The 21,333-nt window shown below is 45.0% G+C and overlaps 1 protein-coding gene across 2 annotated transcripts in view; it reads right to left on the reverse strand.

Annotated features, from left to right (window-relative positions):
• DOCK1 (dedicator of cytokinesis 1) overlaps positions 1 to 21,333 on the reverse strand; it is a 466,830-nt gene that overhangs the window by 348,253 nt on the left and 97,244 nt on the right. For both annotated transcript variants that reach the window (XM_073240131.1, XM_073240130.1), the window contains exons 19-23: positions 18,459 to 18,556; positions 14,362 to 14,451; positions 13,945 to 14,045; positions 10,091 to 10,225; positions 2,248 to 2,356 (exon numbers count right to left, since the gene is read on the reverse strand). In XM_073240131.1, coding sequence (XP_073096232.1) covers positions 2,248 to 2,356; positions 10,091 to 10,225; positions 13,945 to 14,045; positions 14,362 to 14,451; positions 18,459 to 18,556 — 533 coding nt within the window. The remainder of the gene's footprint in view (positions 1 to 2,247; positions 2,357 to 10,090; positions 10,226 to 13,944; positions 14,046 to 14,361; positions 14,452 to 18,458; positions 18,557 to 21,333) is intronic.

The following is a 21,333-nucleotide window of genomic DNA, read 5'->3' on the forward strand; positions in this document are numbered from 1 at the left end:
GTCATCACCTGAGGGACAGAACAGCAGCACAATGGCGAGTCTGTCCCAGAAACACAGGGGTACCCAGAATTGGATCCAAAAGAGGGGACGGCCCGAGGCCACCTGGCGGAGGAGAGATGGCACACTGCCCACACAAACGCTCCCGTGCTTAACAAAGCTGGGGCCCAAATGTTCTCCCACTGCATGCTGGCTCGCCTGAGTGAAGTGACCCTGGTAAAAATGCTATTATTACGTCAAATAAAAGGGCACTGCTAAAAACTCTGATGCCGCAGTTACCCCCCAATTAATTATTCCCTGAACCTCCTCATGCCCCTCCTTCCCTGAGGCATAAAATGAGTCCAGTCTGCACGGCTGTGTAATCAGTGGCTCCAATTCTGAGAAGGTGGACTGTAGGGCGTGGGCTGTAGTGGACAGAGCAGCCCTGCCCACCCCCTATTCCACCAGGTCACCCACATAATGCCGGAGAGACTGCTGCCCTCCTCGTCACAAATAAGGGCATCCAGGTCATCTGAATAATCAAAGCAGCCAGCAAGGGTACCCTCTGGGACACAATGTTTAACCCCTAAGAAATGCCACAGCCCTTTGTGGATAGTGAAGCTCTTGTATTGAGTATGATTCACCATTACTTCCATTTCAACGGAGCAAACCTTGAGAGTTTAAACAACACAAAAACCAGGGTCCCGTGTTGGGGATCCTTATCTCACATGCTGAGACAGCACCTGTCATAGAAAAACCAAATACAAAATCAGCCGTTAAGGAAGGCAACATTTAAGTAACACTCAGCCGTCTGGCCTGCAGGTGTGAGGTTTGCACCAGCGCATGAACGGCACTAAATTCACGCCTGTCTTATGATGAAACAACACTCACTCAAAAAAAGGCCCCCAGCTCTCCAGTCATTAAATGATTTGGATCCAAGGAGCTGAGCAGACACAAGTCAAGCCCAATCAAATTTAATAATGTAAGAGTATATTTAAAAATCTAAAATTACTTCTGGGCTCAAAACTCCCTGTAATTTTTATCTATTCTTAGCACTAACCGCGTCTGTTTTTCTAAAATGCCACCAGATTTAGTAGTAAGTGTACTGAGCGCACTGCTAATGTTAACCCTGGAACTGTAAGGAAGCTTTAGGCGATAACAAGTTGCCAAAATAATTAACCTAAAGCTTTAATATATGAACCCCATAGCTTCCTCTATAGGTCACCAGGTTTTTTACAATGAATTCCCATGAAGACAGAGTAACTATGCGGAAGAAACCAATGGCTCTCCCAGACAGCTGCTCACCTCACAGATGCAGGGACGTTTTAACTTCACTCATGTTCCGTTTCCCTCGTTCCCCTGGTCACAGCAGCCACGAGACATGTCTGAGCACACACACATCTTTGATCCAGAGCACATGGGAAGCTTTAAAGCTGGGACACTACTTAGCCAAAACTTTCTTAAGGTAAGAGCTGTTAAGATGCTTTCTCGAAATATCCATTAAAAGGACATTAAACGAGGAAAGACCAGAGACGGCTACAATGAGCAGTTGAGCAAAAGTTTCAAGTTAATCATTTGGAAGATTCTCACTCTGTGAAGGAATGAGCGCAGACAGCAAACTGCACATTGCACAGCTCCTCCTGCAGTAAGTCAGCCCCACAGAAGTCTCCAGAACAAGGACGCTGAGTGGGTGGGTCCTGGGCTGCTCGGTGGGCCCTCCCCACGCTCTGCCTCCTGGCCCCTCCACACAGGGGTACCTGAAGACCACTCACACGTCCCTTGAGATGACGGCACCTTTGTTCCAAAGAGCGAGAATAAGTGGATCCCTCACTGGCTCTTCTGCACAGGCAAAGGGATGCCAAGGACAAGGGGTGTCGCCACTTCCCCAGCATGGCCTAAGGTCTGAACGGTGCCTGGGGCACCTAGAGCCTCCACCCCCCGCATGTGCTCAGATACCAAGCTACCAGAGAAGAGAAATGAACACATTATTCTCACCCACTTCCCCAAGTTCACATAAGGCACGTTCAGACCCTCTCCTTGCCAAGGAGCAGAGATAGCAAAGACAGCATTCAGGAGCGCCGACCGAGGAAGGCAAAGAAAACTTCACCCCATGGGAGCAATATTATGTACTCGGGGTCTGTCTGCCGGGGGTCAGGCTTGGCAGGATGTACAGTCCCTGCTTCTCTTGGCCCGCACACAGAGCCCTGGGCACCCATACACAGGGCCCCCAGTGGGCGTGGAGCAGGGCGAGGCCCGCCGAGGAGAGCCTACCTTCACCCTGACGGTCTGGTCCGACACGCTGCTCATCATGTCGCTGATGGAGCGGAAGAGCTGCAGCAGGGACTCCATGAAGTCGGCCTCACCTTTGTTTTCATAGAGTCTGCAAAAGGAACACACACACCTCTGTGGGCCTGGCGGGCAGCCCTGCACCTCCACCCCTGTGTCTGCAGCCAGGGAAGGGGCTGCCCAGGTGGCAAATCAGACTGGGAGGCAACGTCCTCAACATCCATGGGAGGCACGTGGGAGGCAGCCTGGAAACCCCATCAATCTGGACCACTCAGCTATGGAGACAGGTCCGCACACTCACGAAGCTGGTTTTTATTCATACTATTAATTGCTATTTTCATTGTAACATAATACATTTCATAATTCTGAAAAACACAGAAATGTAGAGAAAGGGAGAAAGGAAGAGAAAGAGGGAGGAAGGCAAAGAGGAAGGATGAATTCGGCTTTAATTCCACCCCCAGAGATCACACCATTGGTATTTTGGTGAATTTCCTGCCAGTGTTTTTTAAACCCAGTGTCACAGAGTTGACTATCAAAACACACTTAAATTGCCTAAATTGAACATGATCTTAGAACCGTTTGAAAATGACTTCAAAATTACTTTATTTCAGAATACTGTACAAATGCATTCAATCACAATACTGTACAAATTGGTGGTAATGGAAAAACATTAAAGAGACAGAGCATATTCAATAAATGGATATAAGGAATTTGTACATTGGTTGCATGTATGCAAATATACATTGCTAATTATAAATAAGTTTCATCTATAAATTATTTATTAGCTATTACTTCAAGTTGCTGTTACTAAAAACCAATATATTTGCATTTTTCAATGTTGCGACGCAGATATTTATTAATGGAGACTTGTGTTCTGCCTAATTAAAAGTATACCATACTCAAAAACTTGTGTGCAATGGAAAATTTTGTCAACTAAGTGATAATTAATTACCCTAGAGGCAATCTTATATTTAAATGAGTTCCACTACAAAGCAGGAACACTGTCTAAAGTGGGAAACTGCAACGCTGTGTATGTTCTGTGAAAGTTTTCGATACAGGTTTGCTTAGATGGCATACCAAGCAATCAAAAACATGGAGTCACGCACTTCTGCTTGCAGGTGACATGCAACAACGTTTGGCACCGGAGGTGCAAGCAACTGGGGAGGCTTCAAGCATGTGGTCATCCACCCCCTCAGGACATCTGCCAGTTTCTGGAGCTGCACAGGGTGGGAGACTAATAACCAAAATGAAAACCAAAGCAGAGTGGAGTTTGTAATCAGCCTCCAGAGCTCATGCATAGAGTTTGGAAAATGCCAGGGAGAGAGACCAAAACCCTGGGGAAGCAGCAGCAAACCAAAGGGAGCCTGAGGCTTTCGCACAGCCTTGGTTCAGTACAACTTCTGTAGGGTAAGGGGGTCGACCCCACTTTCTCCACCTCAAAGGAGAGAGGGTGAAGCATCCCGGGAGGAAGAGCCCATCATCTGACTTTCACAACTGTACTAATACACAATCCTGCATTCAGACAAAAATGACTAAACACAGGGGAAGAACAGATCACATGGCTGCATGAAAGAGGAAAAGAAGACAATGCCCAACAGACCCACAGGCCATCGAGATGTCATAGTCAGCTAACAGGAATGTCAAAATAAACACAATTATTATACTTTAAAACAGAGAAAAAGATGGAGAAGACAGAAATGTGAAAAACAGGGATGGAGAAAACAGAAGGTAAGATGAGAATTTTCAGCAGAGAAATGAATAAGGATCAAATCAAAATTCTAAACCTAAAAAAAATGTATTATCTAAAATGAAGGGTTAATTATATGGATCAAATTGAGATTATTAGACAAAGTAAAAGAAATTAGTGAAATGGGAGACAATCAACAGGAAAATAAACAATGAGACAAAAAAATACAGAAGTGTTAGAAATATGTAGGGTCCAATGAGGAGGCCTAATACATATTTCACTGAAGTCCCAGAAAAAACTGGGAGATACAATGTATCACATGCAACATTAGAATGGATAATGGCCATGAAATTGCCAAAATCAACAGACATCACTCCAAAATTCAAGAAACTCGGAAAATCCAATGTAGAATAAATAAAAAGCAAAGCATTCCTATGCAACCCAGAGTAAAACTGCTAACAGCCACAAAGAGAAAAACTGTAAAAGCAACTAGAGAAAAAAAAAAAAAAAACAGCATTACCTTCTAATAACATTAAGTCTGAAAACTAACTTTTCACCAGAAATGATGGAGCCCAAAAGAGCACAGAATGACATCTGGGGGAAGAAAATACCTGGCAATACAGAATTCTACATTAAATGAAACTAGCCTTCCAAAACAACAATGAAATAAATGATTTTCCTACAGACGAAACTTGTAGTAGACTTACATTAACAAATTCTACAGGGAGTTTTTGAACAGGATGAAAATGACTCCAGAGAGTAACATGAAATTGAAAGATGAAAAAACAGTCATAAATATAAAACATATTAAATGAGTACTAACTGTACAAAATAATAATAGTAATGTTTTATGAGGTTTAAAGCATATGTAGATTTGAAATGCATGACAATTATAACACAAAGAAAGAACAGGACGTCAGTGAAGTTAAAGTATTCTACTTTCTCTGGTCATACCTAGCATTCCCAGGAGAGTGGCAGAAGCAGTAATTTGAATTACTCTGTAATAAATCAAAATGCACATTATCATCTGTAGGATAATCATTAAAAGAATAGAAGAATGTTTAACATGTGAAGAGAGGAGAAAATGGGATGATAAAAAGAAAATTTTGATTGCTACAAAAAAAAGTCAAAAAAAGAGGCCAAGGGGAACACAACAGATGGGTAAAAGAAAATTAGTAGATATAAACCCAATATATTAATTGTATTATATGCAAATAAACTAAATACTCAAAAGAATGTTCAGACTGAATGAAATAAGAACATAGCTATATGTGGTGTATAAGGGATACATCTTAAAAATTTAAGGACACAGGGAAGTTACAAGTGAAAGAATGGGAACGATATTCCATGCCAACACTAACCAAAAGACAAAGGGAAACTCTTCACATTGAGTAAATCCACAAAAAAGAGATCACAATTCTCAATCTGTATGCTCCCCATAAAACAACTTCAAAATCTATAAGATATGATTAACGAGCCTGTTACATTTAAAATTCTACCCAGAATCCCCAGAAATGAAAATTTAATTATTAGTTTCTCTGCTGCCAGGCAACATGTTTAAAACATAGAAATGGTTAGTATTTTATAGCAACCCCTTTGAAGCATCTTTCTATAACGAAAGGAAGGCCTCCTGAGGCTCACCTCTCGGTTTTTTCAAAATAAACCCAGAAGCGTCACTTGTGTCACCCGCCTTGAGGTGGAGGGAGGGATGAGAAGAGAGAACTGAGAGGCGTCAGGAGATAAACAGATGAATAAGCCTAGTCATCACGCCTTGCTCATGAAAATGCTGTAAGGCCTTACTAACAAGAAAATGACACGATCTTTGTCTATTAACCACAATCTGCTTTTGTGATCCAGGAAATGATAGCAAAATGGCATATCTGCCAACAACTTATTCACGATCAGTAAGTAATTATTCACAAAACTAATACCAGACAACAGGCAACGGTCCACAAGCACCAGGAAAGACTGAGAAGGAGCACAGAGAGAACAAGCCGCAGTCACTGGATGGAGAGGGCCTGATGCAGGGCGTGTCTGCGTCCCGGGTTTTCTAGTTAATGTGATTCACCCACGCAGAAAACACAGACAAACAAAAACCAGCGGAGAAGTGCCCCTGGCTGTCAGGAATCTTTCCATGGGTTCCCTAGAACCAAATGTCTTTGGGCCAGAGTTTCACAACCGCTGTTCTCATTTCAAAACAAAATACGCTTGCTAAACAACAACAAAATGTATGGATTTGCAGAATGAGAAAGATAGTGGGATAACAATGGTAAGCTTCAATAGCTTCATCTCCAAAGTTTTACCTCTTTGTTCTTTGGAAGAATAATTACTGTCAATTATCCTGGAATTTTACAAAGCTACTACATTATAAGAAAGCCCAGCAGACCATTTCGAAAGAAGAAGAAAAATAAAAGACCTCAAAAGTTTATTCCGACTGCAAAAAGAAAAACACACTTGTCAATTCCAGCTGTGAGCACAATTGTTTTTCTCCCAAGGCAATAAATGTGTTGTAGGTAAGAAAATGAGAACCCTAGTTTTTCTCTCCCCCACCTCTGCAAACACCACACGTGACAGCTGCTTAGACCTTGCTATGGATCAAACATACCAGGCATCAGCATAGGACACACACGACTGCTTTTTCTTAAGCAGCCCACACAAAATAGGAATATTACTTCATCTAAAAGTAATGCCTTCGATAGCAGAGATGAAGAACCACTGAAACGTTATGGTAGGACAGAGTAGCAGTAGGCGGGGGACAGGATGCCAGCCGTCCATGTTGTAAAGTTGGAGATCTGTCCACGATTTAAGGTCATGCTTTTCTTTCCTACCATAGAATCTTCTGTGCAGCTTTATTTAGACAATAGATTTAAATGTAACAAGTATTACCATTATGCAATGTGCCTGCAACTGTGTTCTAAGTTGCAGAAGGGAACATACATCCTTCTCTGCCCTCAAGAATCGAAGAAGGCAGCCAAGACACACATTCAGAAAATGTTTACAGAAAAGAGTAAGGTCAATAAGCTATTCAAGTCTGGGATACAGTCTGGGATCCAAAGCTCATTAAGTGCTTATGGAAGAAGGAAGGGACAAGGCGGGAAGGAGCAAGGGAGGGGAGGAAAGGATCAGGATATCAAAATCGCCATGCTTACTACAGTATTTGGTTAGAGGAGGTCGGGGAGGCCCTGGCCAACGCTGCGGAAAGCTTAGCTGCCTCTCTGCCTTTTGGCAGCTGCTGCCGCTTGCCTTCTGGCCTCTTGGTACTTTTTGTCCCGGGCGGTCTCTGCTCGTGACACACAAGCTACACGGCAAAGACATTCAGTTCTGGATCAGGCCTGGCTCCTGCTGGGGCCACTCCAGGACAAAGGCCATGCCCCTGGGCCATGGTCTACGCCAACCTCAAGCTGCCAAGCTCCAAAACAAAGGCCTTCCTGAGGACATCAAACGTAAATCAGTTCCCTTGGGTCAGAGGCAAACCTCTGCTGAGGATTTCACTCCATTTCTGCATAACAGTAGGACTGAATCATGCCTGGGGACGACGGAGGGCTCCGATGATGTAAAGCCAAGGAGATACTGGGGACAAGAATCTCAGAGACTGACCCCCAAGCTAATGGGGAAGAAAGGCTCTCAGGAACCTAATTAAGTAGATTTAGTACCCAGGAATAAGCTGGGGCCATGCTAAGCTGTCAGGCAACAGAAATTCTAGGTTAAAAGTATGAGGAAGAGAATGTTCATCACCATCCAATATATTTCTTCCTTAGTACTTGACTAAAAGAACTCTGGTTTTCTTTAAAGCGTCAACAGGCCCATCTAAAGATCCCTTCCACCTTCCTTACATCTATGGTGGTCGTGTGACGTAGTTCTGGCTAATGAGAGGAAAGCCCATGACTCTCTGTAGGGACTGGGGGAGGCCTTTCTAAAGGAGAGTAACTGGAAGAGCTGTTTGCCCCTCACTTCCTGGAATGCAATCCTGTTGCCTGGAATGCAGTCCTGCAGGAGCCACCATGGGGCCAGGAGATAAAGGGACAGACTCTAGGGATGGTGGGACAGACAGATAAGAGGAGCCAAGGACACGGGGACCCCAGGGGCCACATACAGAAGCTGTGGACCCTTCCTCTGGGCTCTGCGCTGTATGGGGAGAAAAAAAGTGAACCTCATCTGATGAAGCTACATTAAGCTGGTTTTTTCTGTAACACACAGCCAGTCATATTCCTAACCTTGGTCAGATCAATCCAACTCAATACTGGTCATTCACCATGGTAGTAAGACCTCAGGCCATTTGTACTTTAAGACTAAAAGAGATCAAAGAGATGCAAAGAGAGATCATTTTGCTACTGGTCCACTTGAATGCCCCCTAAGCAGCATTATTTCAGAAAAGAGTACGGCTACTGCAATAACAGGAACACATCGACGACCAAGCACATTTCTTTTGATCACTAATCTCTGAATGAGGAGGCGGGTCAGCGGTGTGATCGGGAAGATGAACACCACTGAACCCCTACCTCAATGTCCTATTGATCCCAAAGTGTACAAGATTTAAATTCTTTCAAAGAAAACATGACAAAATCCATATGACCTTGACTGCTCTGTGCTTTCCAGTCAATCCTGTCACTTTGGTTTTGGTTGAGAGTAATCAGAGATTTAAAATTAGTGAGGAAAATATAAAAGCAAGACAGAGACTGCCAAGAAGTTCATTTTCTCAGAATTAATTTTATTGAAAAATAAATAAAATAAGGGGAAAACAAAACCTAGTTTATTTCGTCATCTTTCAGACCCGACAGTGAGAAAATCGTCCACAGCTCTGAACCATAAGAGAAGAGAACGCTTTGATCCTCATCAAAATTCATGCCCATCCATATAAGCAAAATAAAAGAGTGTGCCTTTGATTTCTCAGTCAAGGATAAAAACATCATGGCCTCAAACCATGGGTCTTTGTACATAAAAATGGCAGGGCAGAGACTGTTGTCTCTGGTAGGGCAGGGACCCTACAGTGCACACAGCACAATTAACCCTTAGCCAGTAACACAGGGGCTGTGACCACTGACCAGTGGGGGCACTAACTCTGTTTGTGACTTTTACAGGTCTACACACAGTCATTAACCTGTTTCTTTGGCTTTATTTGCACCATGCTGCCTACAAGAGTGGATCTTGAACACCTTCCCTTCCCCATGGGCCCTTCTGGAGGAAGCCACTTCAGGTCAACAAAGGTAACATGAAGAGGAAAGAGGGGAGTGCGGACTTTGGTCTACACTAGGTCAATTTCCAGCTCTTGCTGGCATGTTTCAAGAGCGCTATGCTTTTAAAAAATGACCTGTGTTCTCTTCTAAATCAAAGGGACATGGGGTTCTAAATTCCATGGCTGTGGATGAACTTGAACCTCATGACAAGAACATCAACCCAGAATAACCAACATGAGCCCACATCACTCAAAGTAGGTCACCCAGGGCAGCTGTCCCCAGCACAAAGGGCAGGGTGAGTGAGCTTCAATGCCCACCCCTCTGTCTGCCCCTTTTCCACATTTCTTCATTCATAAAGGCAAATATCATGGACCAATTGAAAGCTTTTATTTTAGCACAGCTCTCAATCTGCAGATTAAGAGCTTGAAGGTTCAAAAGTAATTCAAAAATTCATTCCACACGGTATATGAAATTTGTCACTAAGCTAAATGAGCTGAGTGTCCATCCATGTGGCAATTCGTCTGCAGATCTCTCGAGCAATAAAACATTATTCTGGTTGAAGGCAAGAGACGGAGGAAGCCGCCCAGTCTTCCCAAGTAAGACAAGCTGACCTGGTTCTGGCTTTTTGTGTTGCCTTTAGTTTTGTTCTTTTGAGACTTTTTTCCATAGAAAGATACACTGAAAAGAACTTCCGAACCCTTGGTATACACCCTGCATGACCTCTGAAGGACTGGGAACACTTTCAGTAGACGATGCTTTCCCGACACACACACACACTTCAGACTCGGGAACAGGACTCACAGTCAAAATCTTACGCAGAGGCAGTTTCAGTAAGAGAGGGGCAACCACCTCAGGACTGGCACTGTCATGCTAGAGAGCAGGGGAAGGAAGGAAAAGACGGAGGAAGGGAAGGAAGGAAGGGAAGGGCTTCTGGAAGCGGAGGAGAGCCAGCACCGCCGACACCTACTGGTTGAACAGTATCCGGGAGCGCACGATGAACTTGAAGATGTACTCCAGCGCTTTCATGGCCTTATACAGCTGGTCGCTGACGCCCGGCTTCTCGGCATTGTCCACATAGTTTCTTAACACTTTGGTCAGCTTCCTGTGCAGAATGGAAACACAAATTAATTAAGTTCAGAAAATTTATAGTATCTTGGACAGAAAATACGCAAGTGGGTCATTTTTATTTTGATTCACATTTATCAGGTTATGAGCATTGGTAAACATGTATTCTAAATAGATTAAAAGTGATGCATAAAATAACTGAGCATTTAACAAGCACTTTCTAAGTTTTAGATGTTTCTCTTAAGCATTTTCATCTATCATGTAATTTAATCTTCACAACAACGCTATGAAGCCCATAGTAGAGTAATATCCTTAATTTATAGATGAAGATACCTGGGCCTAGATAGGTAACTAGCTTTCCCAATGTTAAATAACAAAATCAAAGGGTTTTTTCTCTTTATTGCCATATCTATTTGTTATGCTCTTTTTTTTTTACACTGAACATGTATAATTTTCAAATGAAAGAGGCAGTAGTAGCAGTAATCAAGTTTTAATTCTGCCCGAACACCTAATATCTACCACTACTGTCCCATGAACTGATAACCCTTGTTCACTGCTAGTAAGGATGACCCTAGAGCAGTGCCTTTCAAATCACAGAAGAACAAGTTAACTTTAATATCGTTCCCATGTTTAGTGTGTTGGGCTGTACAGAAGCTCTGCAAAACTAGCAGCGTACGTGCAATTGGTATGACAGCCAATGAGATTATCCCATTAACCAGACTTCTCTGCTCTGCAGTTTTCGTGTAGTCAACAAGAATGCACTATGGCTGTTAAATAAGCATCCTGCTCCTAACAGCCTGCTAGGGTACTGACAAGTGTTGTCAGGGAAGTTATGAGCCAGCAGGCAACAGATTATCAGTTGAGATTATTATAAAACACTTGTAAAAGCGACTGTTAACTTTGGTTATTTATGGATGACCTCAAAACAGCCTTCAGAGTTTTCCTAATAAATCACAATGAACGGTTTTTTTGAGTGACTGGACGTAAAGTCTTCACTAGCACTGATCAGGGTGCAAGAACTCTAGTCAAGAAACCAGACACCATCAGAGGGACATTCCCGCAAATGTGTTTGGAAGAGGTGAGGCCAGCAAGGTCCTCTTCCCACAGGCTCTGCAGCCCCTGTGCTGGGAGGGAGGCCTCACCATGTCTGTCTGTTGGGGCTTCTCTGGACACAGAAGAACATCTCAAGGACTGGCAGGAAACTTGCTTCGCTCAGTTTAACCTATTTTCCCAAACTCACTGGACCACATACCTTTTCTTACTGATACCCCAAAGAATAAACATTCCATAGAACACATTTTAGGAATTCTTCCAATAGATAAACCAGACAAAAGAAGAAGAAGAAGGAGTGATTTTCAAATGACCCAGAACCAGAAAATAAATCTGGAAGTCAAAAGCCCATATCCACATGAGCCAGGCCAACCTGTAACTGCAAAGAGCAAACCCCGTGGCATGAGCTAGGAGGGGCCGACCAGACCAATGCAGCATCAGTGAAGTGGGAGGGAGCCTGACCAGCTCCAGGAGTGGTGGCTCTGCAGCCAGAAAGGAGCCTGTGCAGCTGGTTCTCTGAAGGGTGGTCTCCAAGGCTGAGGCCCCCTCCCGTCTTACTTGCCCCCAGCTCTGGCCACCGGGATGGGGCTTCAGGCAGTGAACACCCTACCCACGGACACGGTCTCAGGGCTGGAGAGCTAAATAAGTCATGCCCAGGGCCTGTAGTCATCTTTAATTCTCTTAGACGTCTTTGTGAAAAAGGATAAATCTCTCAACATTTGTCAAAGGGAAGAGGTAAAGGGACTACCTGGCTGGAGTCTAACCTTCAAGGGGCAGAGGGAGACTTCCAGGAGGGCGCCTAGCACCAGCCCCGCCCCAGACCAGAGAGCGCCCCGCGCTTCATCAGCGCCAGACAAACCTCCGCGATTTGGTCAACACTGTGTGAGTCACAGTGATCCCCTCTGGTATTTCAAGGGGTAAACGCTCAGATTCACTGCAGAGGGCCCAGCTGGGGTGGCTCGCTCATCCAAACATGTTAAGAATGCTTATTTTCCAAAACCAAAGTTTCCCTTCAACAGATCACGGAGACTGAAGGAGAGCATGAAGATTCTCAAGCGGGCCCACCGTGACTTACAGGTAAATGGCACTGTGCTCCTCCCACTGCGCCAAGAATGTCCCGACTGTCGTTTTGCCACCTACGAGAACAAATGCCACGTTCTTTGCCCAGCAGCCTGGGAAACCAACTAAGGGGTCTGGAATGCAGTGTGGTGACCTTACTCGTTCTGATTTTCTGAAATTCAAGTACAAAATCTAATCTAATCTGAGAAGAACCATATTTCGATAAAAAAGCAGAATTGTGAAAGTGACACATTGGTGATCATACTAAGAGACGTTTACACTAAGATGACACTAAGAGCCACTTCCAAAAACCCCAGCCAGGCTCAGATCCACCCTCCCCACTGTCTGCAGAGAAGTGTGCAAAGTGTAGGCAAACCAGGCACCTCCACTCAGAGAACAAAATGTTTTAAACAAACATATTAGCGTGCAAGCACAAAGGACCTGCGGCAGCATGTTCTGAGTGCGCGAGGACATCACAGCTCTCTGCCCTGCCAGTGGCCCCACCCACCGCCTTGCAGTCAACAGGCAGGTAGACAGGAAAGAACCCAGGGCCGGGCTGACGTACACTGATGGCTGGCATCAGACCTCTGACCCCGAGTTCATAGCAGCACACAGGCAAGGAAAACAGGTTTTGACCTCAGTATAGTCAAGACAGGCACGGGAGCTTCGACTTACTTTACTGAGCTAAAGAGAATCATTCCTAATGACTCCAAGTGGGATGTTCTCAAAGAAATTATCTTAATCTTTCCCTTTTCACTGCAACTCACGCAATTAAAAGCTGAAATAAATGTCAAGGAGTCCCACCATGAGCAAGAGAGTAACTCATTATAATCATTCTAATAATAAGGAAACGTAACAATTGCTTAGTGCTTTCTAACTGCCAGGGATATCAAGCCCTTGACATGTTGATAACTCATGAAAATTCTCAAGAAACCCTACAATCTTGCCCATTTTACAGGTGAGAAAGCTGAAGCCTAGAAAGGTGAAGCAGCTTAAACTCGTAAGGAATAGAGTTGGAATTTAAGCCCAGGTAGCCCGGTTCCAGGAAGGTGCTGGTCAATGGCAGGTGAGCCGCCCTCCCGCCCAAGCGTCACACACTCCCTCTGGTGTCTTACTAGACCCACAGGGATGGGTATGTAGGTCTGGGGGCATGTCAAGAACAGCTGGGTGGGCAGTAAGAATCCCAGTAACATACAGCTGAAGTTTCTGGGAAAAAAGGGAAAGCACTCTTTAAAGAGCAAAAACATTCAAAAGTCCAAAACTGATTTTTTTTCACGCTCAACAACCAATGATCTCAAAACAAGAATATACCCATTTATTTATTCATCAAATGCTTGCTGGGAAGCAGCAGTGTGCAGGCAGGCACTCAGAACCCATCTCTCAGTTTCAGCAAATCTACACTGAAAACTTCTAAGACATAAAGAACGTGTGGAGGAGAACAAGAATTTATTCCAGAGTATCATGAAATTTATCACATATTTCTTTTGATAAGACTTTGAGGTCTATTAAGGGGGAAACAATAATAAAAATCATCCCAGTAAATTCAGAGTTTTGAGGGGGTAAATGCATAATCATAGACAAAAACATGGGAAAGACTTCACAACAAGCATACATAACGAAGTATTTGTTTTGCAATAACAAACTTACGTGTAGGCTAAAGTTGCACTAAAGTGTTTCTTAATGTAGGTCTCTAAAACAGGATTAAAATGTTGAAATTTTCTATCAGCAATTAGTCCAATGATAAATACCTGTTAAGTTAATCAGAATTTCCATTAGCAAAATAATGCAAACCATTTCGGATACCCCAACTGAATCATCTGCTCCACTGCACAGTCAATGAACTGTACCATTTACAGACAGTCAGTTTACCTCTTCTTACCCTAGAAATGACATTTGCTAACCGTAGTATTACACTGAAAGAAACTTTCTACCCTCGATTCTTCTGCTTTGATTGGATGTAAACCTTCAAGGTTACTGTGCTGGGTCCCCATCCCCCAGCTTCAAAGGCTGCAGCCTGAAAGCGCACCTTGGTATCTAAGCAGATGAAAAGTAAGGGCCTCTTACCAGAGCATCAAACACTAATGTATCAAAAGTCTCGCTCTCGGAGTTCTCCATCATGATGTTGAAGAGGGCATCCAAGGTGTCCTGGAGGAACTGCAGAGACACAGAACATCACACACAGAGGAAACGCACCCCTCCTTTCCCCAGCGCAGAACACCATAACCTTGGCAGTACTCCAAACACCCACCACTTATGAAGCTATTAACTTCAAGGATTTTCCCCAGACATGAAATGCACAAGACAAAAATGTGAGATGAGTGAATTCAGAACAAATCTGCCTCTGAGTCAAGTGGGGGGACATTCCCACAGCACATTTCCAATGCTTTTCCTGGCTTCCATCCTTCTGGTGACAAAGTTCCATCAAAAGCAACTCCAAGAAGACTGGATCTCACTGATTCATTGCTGTCCGAGCGTAAGACCTGAGCTGGCGAGTAGGCAGAGGCCACACAGCGACAGGTAGCAGCTGAGTACAACACAGGACCTTCTACAGACCCAGATGTCCAAGGACACAAGAGCGTGTGATTCTGAAACTGGACTACACAGCAGAAGGCCAGGAAGCACTTTTTATTCAAGGGTAATTCATAAGTTCCTTTTATAGCCTACTATAACTCACCAAACAAGAACTGGAACATAGAATGACAAAATATCATGAATTTAACTAAGAAAACAAAAAATTAGGAGACTACAAAGTTGTATCACACTAGAAATTGGCTTTAAACTGTATTCTCATCCTCCACTAAAGGGAAGGTAAGACGGACTGTCAGAGTACATTGGGAGTATTGAGTTCCCTATTTGTGGAGGAGTTCAAGAGGAGGCAGAAGCCATACAATCGAATATTGGCCATAAAAAAGGAATAAAGTGTGGATACATCATCCTTGGTCACTAGGAATATGCAAATTGAAACCACAAGATAGCACTTTATACCCACGGTGATGGCTGTCATTAAAAAGATGAGCAATAGTAACTGTGGGAAAGGGTGTAGAGAAATTGGAGCCCTTCCACATTACTGGTAGAAATGTAAAATGGGGCGACAGCTTTGGGAAACATCTTCACAATTCCTCAAAGAGTTAAAACACAGACTGACCATGTGCCTCAATAATCACATTCCTATATACACCCAAAAGAATGAAAAATATGCCAACCACACAAAAACATGTACACAAATATTCACAGCACCTTTATTCATAAATGTCAAAATGTGGAAACAACCCAAATGTCCATCAGCTGATGAATGGATACACAAACTGTGGCACAGCCACACAACGGAATATTTATTATTCAGCCACAAAAAGGAATGCAGTTCTGATACATGCCATCACATGCTTTGAAAGCACCATACCAACTGAAAGAGGCCAGTCACGAAAGACCATATATTGTATAATTCAATTTACATAAAATAATCTAGAATGGTCAAATCCACAGAGACAGAAGGTAGATTCACGGTGCAGGGAGAGAAGGGAATGGCTGAACAGGTATGGGGGTTCTTTTTACAGTGATGAGATGTTCTGAAACAAGACAGGGGGGTGGTTTCATAACTGAGAATACACTAAAATCCATTCATTTGTACAGACTAACAGGGTGAATTTTATGGTTCGTGAATTCTATCTCAATGAAGCTGTTACCGAAACCAGAAAAGAATATGTGAGATGGTCCCCACAGCAAGGGTGTCCAAAGGCGGCTGGCTGAGCTGCCTGGTCACTATCTCCCTAGACAGTTCCACCTGTGTGGGGGACCCCAGGGGCCTCCTGGTCCCCACAGGTCTCAGCTGGTTAGAGCCTCAGACTGAGGAACCACACCAGGGACCTGCCCCACACCAGCGCTCACCCCACTGGCCCCCTTGTGCTGTGAAGCTGGGCAACAGCCCCAAATTCAGTGCCCCCAGCTCTCCCTCAGAAGGGAGAATGTGCTCCAGACCCAGGAAGAGACCCAAGACCCACAAATGCTTAAAATCTTCATTACAGTCCCCTGTGCCACCTACTACCTACTTTATGTGTCACATACGGAAGACAGGGGAATAACACTGTCTGACCCAGAGCCATTCTGGTCTGGGCACCAAGGGCTTCATCAACCCCGTGAACCCAGGGACACGGCCACACTGCTTGTGTAGCGTTCTCACCATTTTCAGACTACTATCTCTGCAAAGGTCAAAACTTCACACCATCTGCTAACAGCCCAACGTTACTGCCAACAGATTCACCGGGTACCAGGCTCATGCAGAGTCCCCTGCTGCCCCACCCAGACAAGGGGCACGGTCAGCAGCGCAGAGCCGTGAGGGCAGAGGTGCAGTGGTTCAGGGAGGCGGCACCCTGAGGCCATGCCTAGTGGGCTGCTGGCAACACCTACCCTCCCACTGAGACTGGAGGACCCACAGCACTACATTCATTTACCACCAAAATGGGGAACTGTAGCTCTTACTAAATAAGCAGATCCTTTCCTCAACCTATTCAGCAATGTCATCTCTTATTACCAGGTACAGTCATACAGATGGGGGGCCTTGAATAAATGGAATAAACCCACAGTCTACTGGTGTCCTTCAGTAGAGGAGCTCCAGGCAGGCTGGGGATCCCTCCAGCCCTGGCCCCTTTAACAGCCACATGGCCTTACACCAGTCCAGTTACCTCTGTAGGCCAGCAGCGAGTCAGGCTGCGCTGGCAACAGGGAAGAGCAGCCCGATAGAGCAGATAAGAGACAGACAGGTCCTCTGGGTCAGCGTGGTGCCGGGGTAACAGGTGTGAGCTGGGAGAAGGGAAAGGCACTGCCAGGGAGGAACTGTCAGACTTGGTAATAGATTAGATGGGGAATGGAGAAGAACAAAATGAGCTGGTCCTAGATTTTCCCTGGTTGGGTGTGACAGTAAGTCAACAGAAACACAACTAATTGTAGAAACAATACAAGGACTTACAAATGGAAAAGGACAAAATTCCATTAATTGTGTGTCTTCTAAAATTATGTTAACTCATTCATCCAGTTCCCATTTGAATCCAGGAATTTACAGAACTCAGGAAAGTTTAAAATGCAATTAACATTGTTCAAGCCAGAGGTAGCAGACAAGAACCTAAAAAGATCATTAAAAATTAGAAGATTAGAAAGGATATGTTTGAATGGTTATACAATGAATGCCGAAAAGTGGTGAAACCACATTAATTTGTACTGAAGCTAACCACACTGCTGTTTAATTAAGGCCATTTTTAGTAATTAATTTTTACAGAGATAAGGTTGTCTCCTTCTGCAAGCACCTCTCAGGGAGGGGGACATCAGACAGTAATAGAGAGACCCGGCCGCAGAGATCTCCCTCAGGAAACCACCGGTGGGGAATAGCTCATCGCCCACCAGTCAAGATGGAGCACCCTGGAGACGAACGTGCCTCTCCCTTCCATCCGAGCAACAGTCTCTAGGGCCACTGAGGCAAGAACAGCCTAACACTGTAGAAATTAACAGAAGCACCAGCAATTGTCGAGTAAAGAATTACTAATGACCCTTGTCTAACTGTCCTACGTGACAGATAAAGACTCGAGAGGGCACCTGACATTTCTCCAGAGCCTGCTATGTGTGATGCTAAGAAATGAGCCCAAGATTGAGTGGGAAGAAAATGGCCAAGACAAGACTCGGCACTGCGAACTTCCTGACACCCCGCGTAGCTCCGCAGGTCAGTTATGGAAGTTCTAGGTGAGCTGTGAGCAAAAGTAGTGCTGCTGATGAAGGTCCTCAGCAAGACCTAACCCTTCCTGAGCGGGTGCCAGGTCCAGACAGACACCGCATCTCATGACAGAACCTACGAGAAGGCATCGCTGTTACCTCCACTTTACAGCAGGGCAAAGGGAGTCTTAAAGAGGCCACTTAACCAAGAAGTGGCTGCAGAGGAACCAGCACCCAAGCCTGGGCTGATGCCAAAGCGCACTTCCCTCGCGGTGAAGCCAGACCAGAATCCCAGGAGGATCCTGTCCACTTAGAGGTGTATGTCGATACGCAAAAGGAACTACTTGGTAAAGGGGTTATAAACAAAACCCCAACACGTCTGCAGGCAGAGCCTGTGCCTGTGAGCACACATGGGAGACACAGTCAAAGGAAACCGTCCCGGGGGTCCCTGGGGTCTGGGTTACCTTCACCACTTCGCCACCGTCCACCTTCATCAACTGCCGCAGGTTCTGCTGCAGCAGGCTGGTGTGCGAACGCCACTTCAGCAGGCCCAGGAGGTCCACTGGAAACGGAAAGCGAGAGTCAGCCCCTCGGAGCCCGAGCGCCATCCGCCCCGGGCGCGCATCCGCTGAGGGCCGACAGACATGCCAGACGGGGCAGTCCGCCCTACTCGGACACATTCGCCAGCTGAGTACTTCACTACTTTCTAGGACATATTTGACACCCAGGGTGGCTGAATTCATTATTTCCAACTCCATTTACCATGAAATGTTTGCACGTTGAAACTTTAAAATTGCACTCAAAAGCCTAAGGGTGAAGGACTGGCCTTTCCCACCGACGAGAAGGCAGTTTCAGAGCAGCAGCGAGCTGGAGAAGACAGCTCACCCAGAAAGCACTGCCCTAGATCTTCTACCAAGTGGGCTTTTCCTGTTTAAGAACAACACGCTAGTTTTTGGTCTTTTTTTTTTAGATAAAATAATATAAAATAACTAACAAATTCGGGTACTGAAACTGCAAGGTGTTGGCACAGAAAGGAGATGGGAACCCCAGACCTGGGGGCCACGGCTCTGCTGAGCTCTGTGCCCTCACCCCAGCCAGCCTTCCAGGGCTGTCTGCTTCTTACAGTGGAAATTTCTGTGTCTTTGTTTTCTAATAGAAAAATCACACCAAATGTGGAAGACAATGTCCACTAATGACTTTGTTCAAGACAGCAAGATGATTTTGTTTAAGGCATGAAAACAGAATCCAAAAACATCTCCGGGAGGGAACATGTGTCCACAAAATGGTCACATCAGGTTACAGCATTATCCTGTTTCGTGAAAAACACAATTAGCAAAGTGCATCTAATTTACTGTTTCTGTTCAATGGGAACAAATGTCAGTGACACAGATTGTCTACATAAGGGAAACCCTAGCAAATAATGAAAAGAAAAATACAATTTTGGGAAAAGGTAGAATTTCAGGCAACCAATTGTCATTTAAGGATCAGACCACCCAAAGGGCAAACATGTGCTGAGCACCAAAACACACATTCTCATTTATCTGACCCTACCTGTAAGTGTAACTGACAAAGGGAAGAGTTCAAAAATGGGAAAATGAAAAGGGGACAGTGTCCTCCAGTACTGTGGAATATATAAAGCACAGGCTCAAATACCAGCTGGGCCACACCACACTATATGACCTGGAGCAAATAGCCTCAGTTTTCCTATCTGAGCAATAGGCACAATGTTGCCTAATTCACAGGGTTGGTGCAAGAATTACATGGTACAACAAGGAGAAGGACTTAGCGTGATGACCGGCATGAAGACTAACGACAACGGTCCTTTGCAGAGATGACTGGGGATAGAACATTTCAGCCACTCGTCGTCAAAGTCAACATGTTTTAATCTCTAAGGGAAAATAAGTAACAAAAAAGGCTACATCCCGCCCGTGCCCGCTCTCAGTCCTAGAGTTAAGGACGATTTCCATCTTCCAATAATTACCAGTATTTTTTTAATGGAGACTAGTTAATAACCTGGATCCTATTCATGCAAGCTACTGACAGTTTGGATGTGGGGGAGGCTGAGGTTTACCTGGGTAAAATTGGGAAAATTCCTAGAGAAAGAACAGCTTGAGGAGGGAACACGTTTTCAGAATGCAGAGCTTGCCCAACTCCAGCTACGCATGGCAGATGGGGCTTGCCTGCCCCGTGCCTGCGTTCCCAGAGGACACCGCAGTCTGGCCCTTAAAGACTCTTTGTTTCATGACTTCTCACTCTCTAATTACACAGTGAGCTAACTGAGGAAAGGAATCCCACATTACGCCTGTTTTCATATCCCCCATAGCATCCAGCACAACACTGAGAACAGAGATGTTTAATACCAACCTCGATGAATAATTCAGCCCCTGCTTTTCCCTAAGTGATGGAACTTTGCAGTAACAAATCATGGTCTCAGGAATATGACTCCCTCAAAATGAGAATCTGATGCTCAGAGGCCAACTGGGGCAGCTCTACCCTGCACAGGCCTGCCACACCACCATCCCGAACAGAGGGATTGCTGGCTGGTGTGAAACGAAAGCAGAGAGATGCATCCCTTTACCCTGGGTGAGCAGCATCAGAATCCTCTGGTTGCCTGGCAACAGCTGCTGCTGGGCCCAGGGCGCTCACTGCCTCCATTCCAGGGAGGGATACCCTCGGCCGGTGAGATGCAGTGAGTGTGGGGAGGAGGGGGTTGGACCTGAAATCGAAATCATGTTGAAATCACCACCCTGGGAGAGTTCTGCGATGTAATATCTCAGGGATCTCCTAGTCCACAGTTCTCTTCTCCAGAAAAACATAGGCTAAGAAGGATTCTGTAGGTGGGCCTCACAACCTAACTGCCCTTCAGAACACTGTTCAATGTTCTGGGGAAAATATGTTGAAGCTCTAAATAACAACTTCTAAACATGCTTTTGGAATATGACCCACGTACAAACCGGTGGCTTCCTATATAGGGAAAAATGGCAGCACACAGCAGCTCCAATTCAAAACCCAACATGCTACAGGGATTGGGTGACGGCTCACCGGAGAGGCTGCCGTTGCTGAGTTAAATGAGGCTGTGGACAGGGCAGCTGTCAGGCTAGTGGACTGTCAGGGCCACATCCACATCTGACCTATCTGGGCATCCTTTCCATGACCCAGTCCCAGACCAGCACCCACCTTACGACCCCAACACTCCCAGGGGCACTAAACTTACAAGCATCCTGTGCCTCCTCGACCCTTCCCCATGCCTGCACAGAGCCCAGTGACCCAGCTAAGGGTTTTCACCGGCTTATGGAGATTATTGCATGACCACAAGCAGGATAATTCCTAATGCCTCGG

Source organism: Manis javanica, chromosome 7 (genome assembly GCF_040802235.1).
Source record: "Manis javanica isolate MJ-LG chromosome 7, MJ_LKY, whole genome shotgun sequence".
NCBI classification, from domain to species: domain Eukaryota; kingdom Metazoa; phylum Chordata; class Mammalia; order Pholidota; family Manidae; genus Manis; species Manis javanica.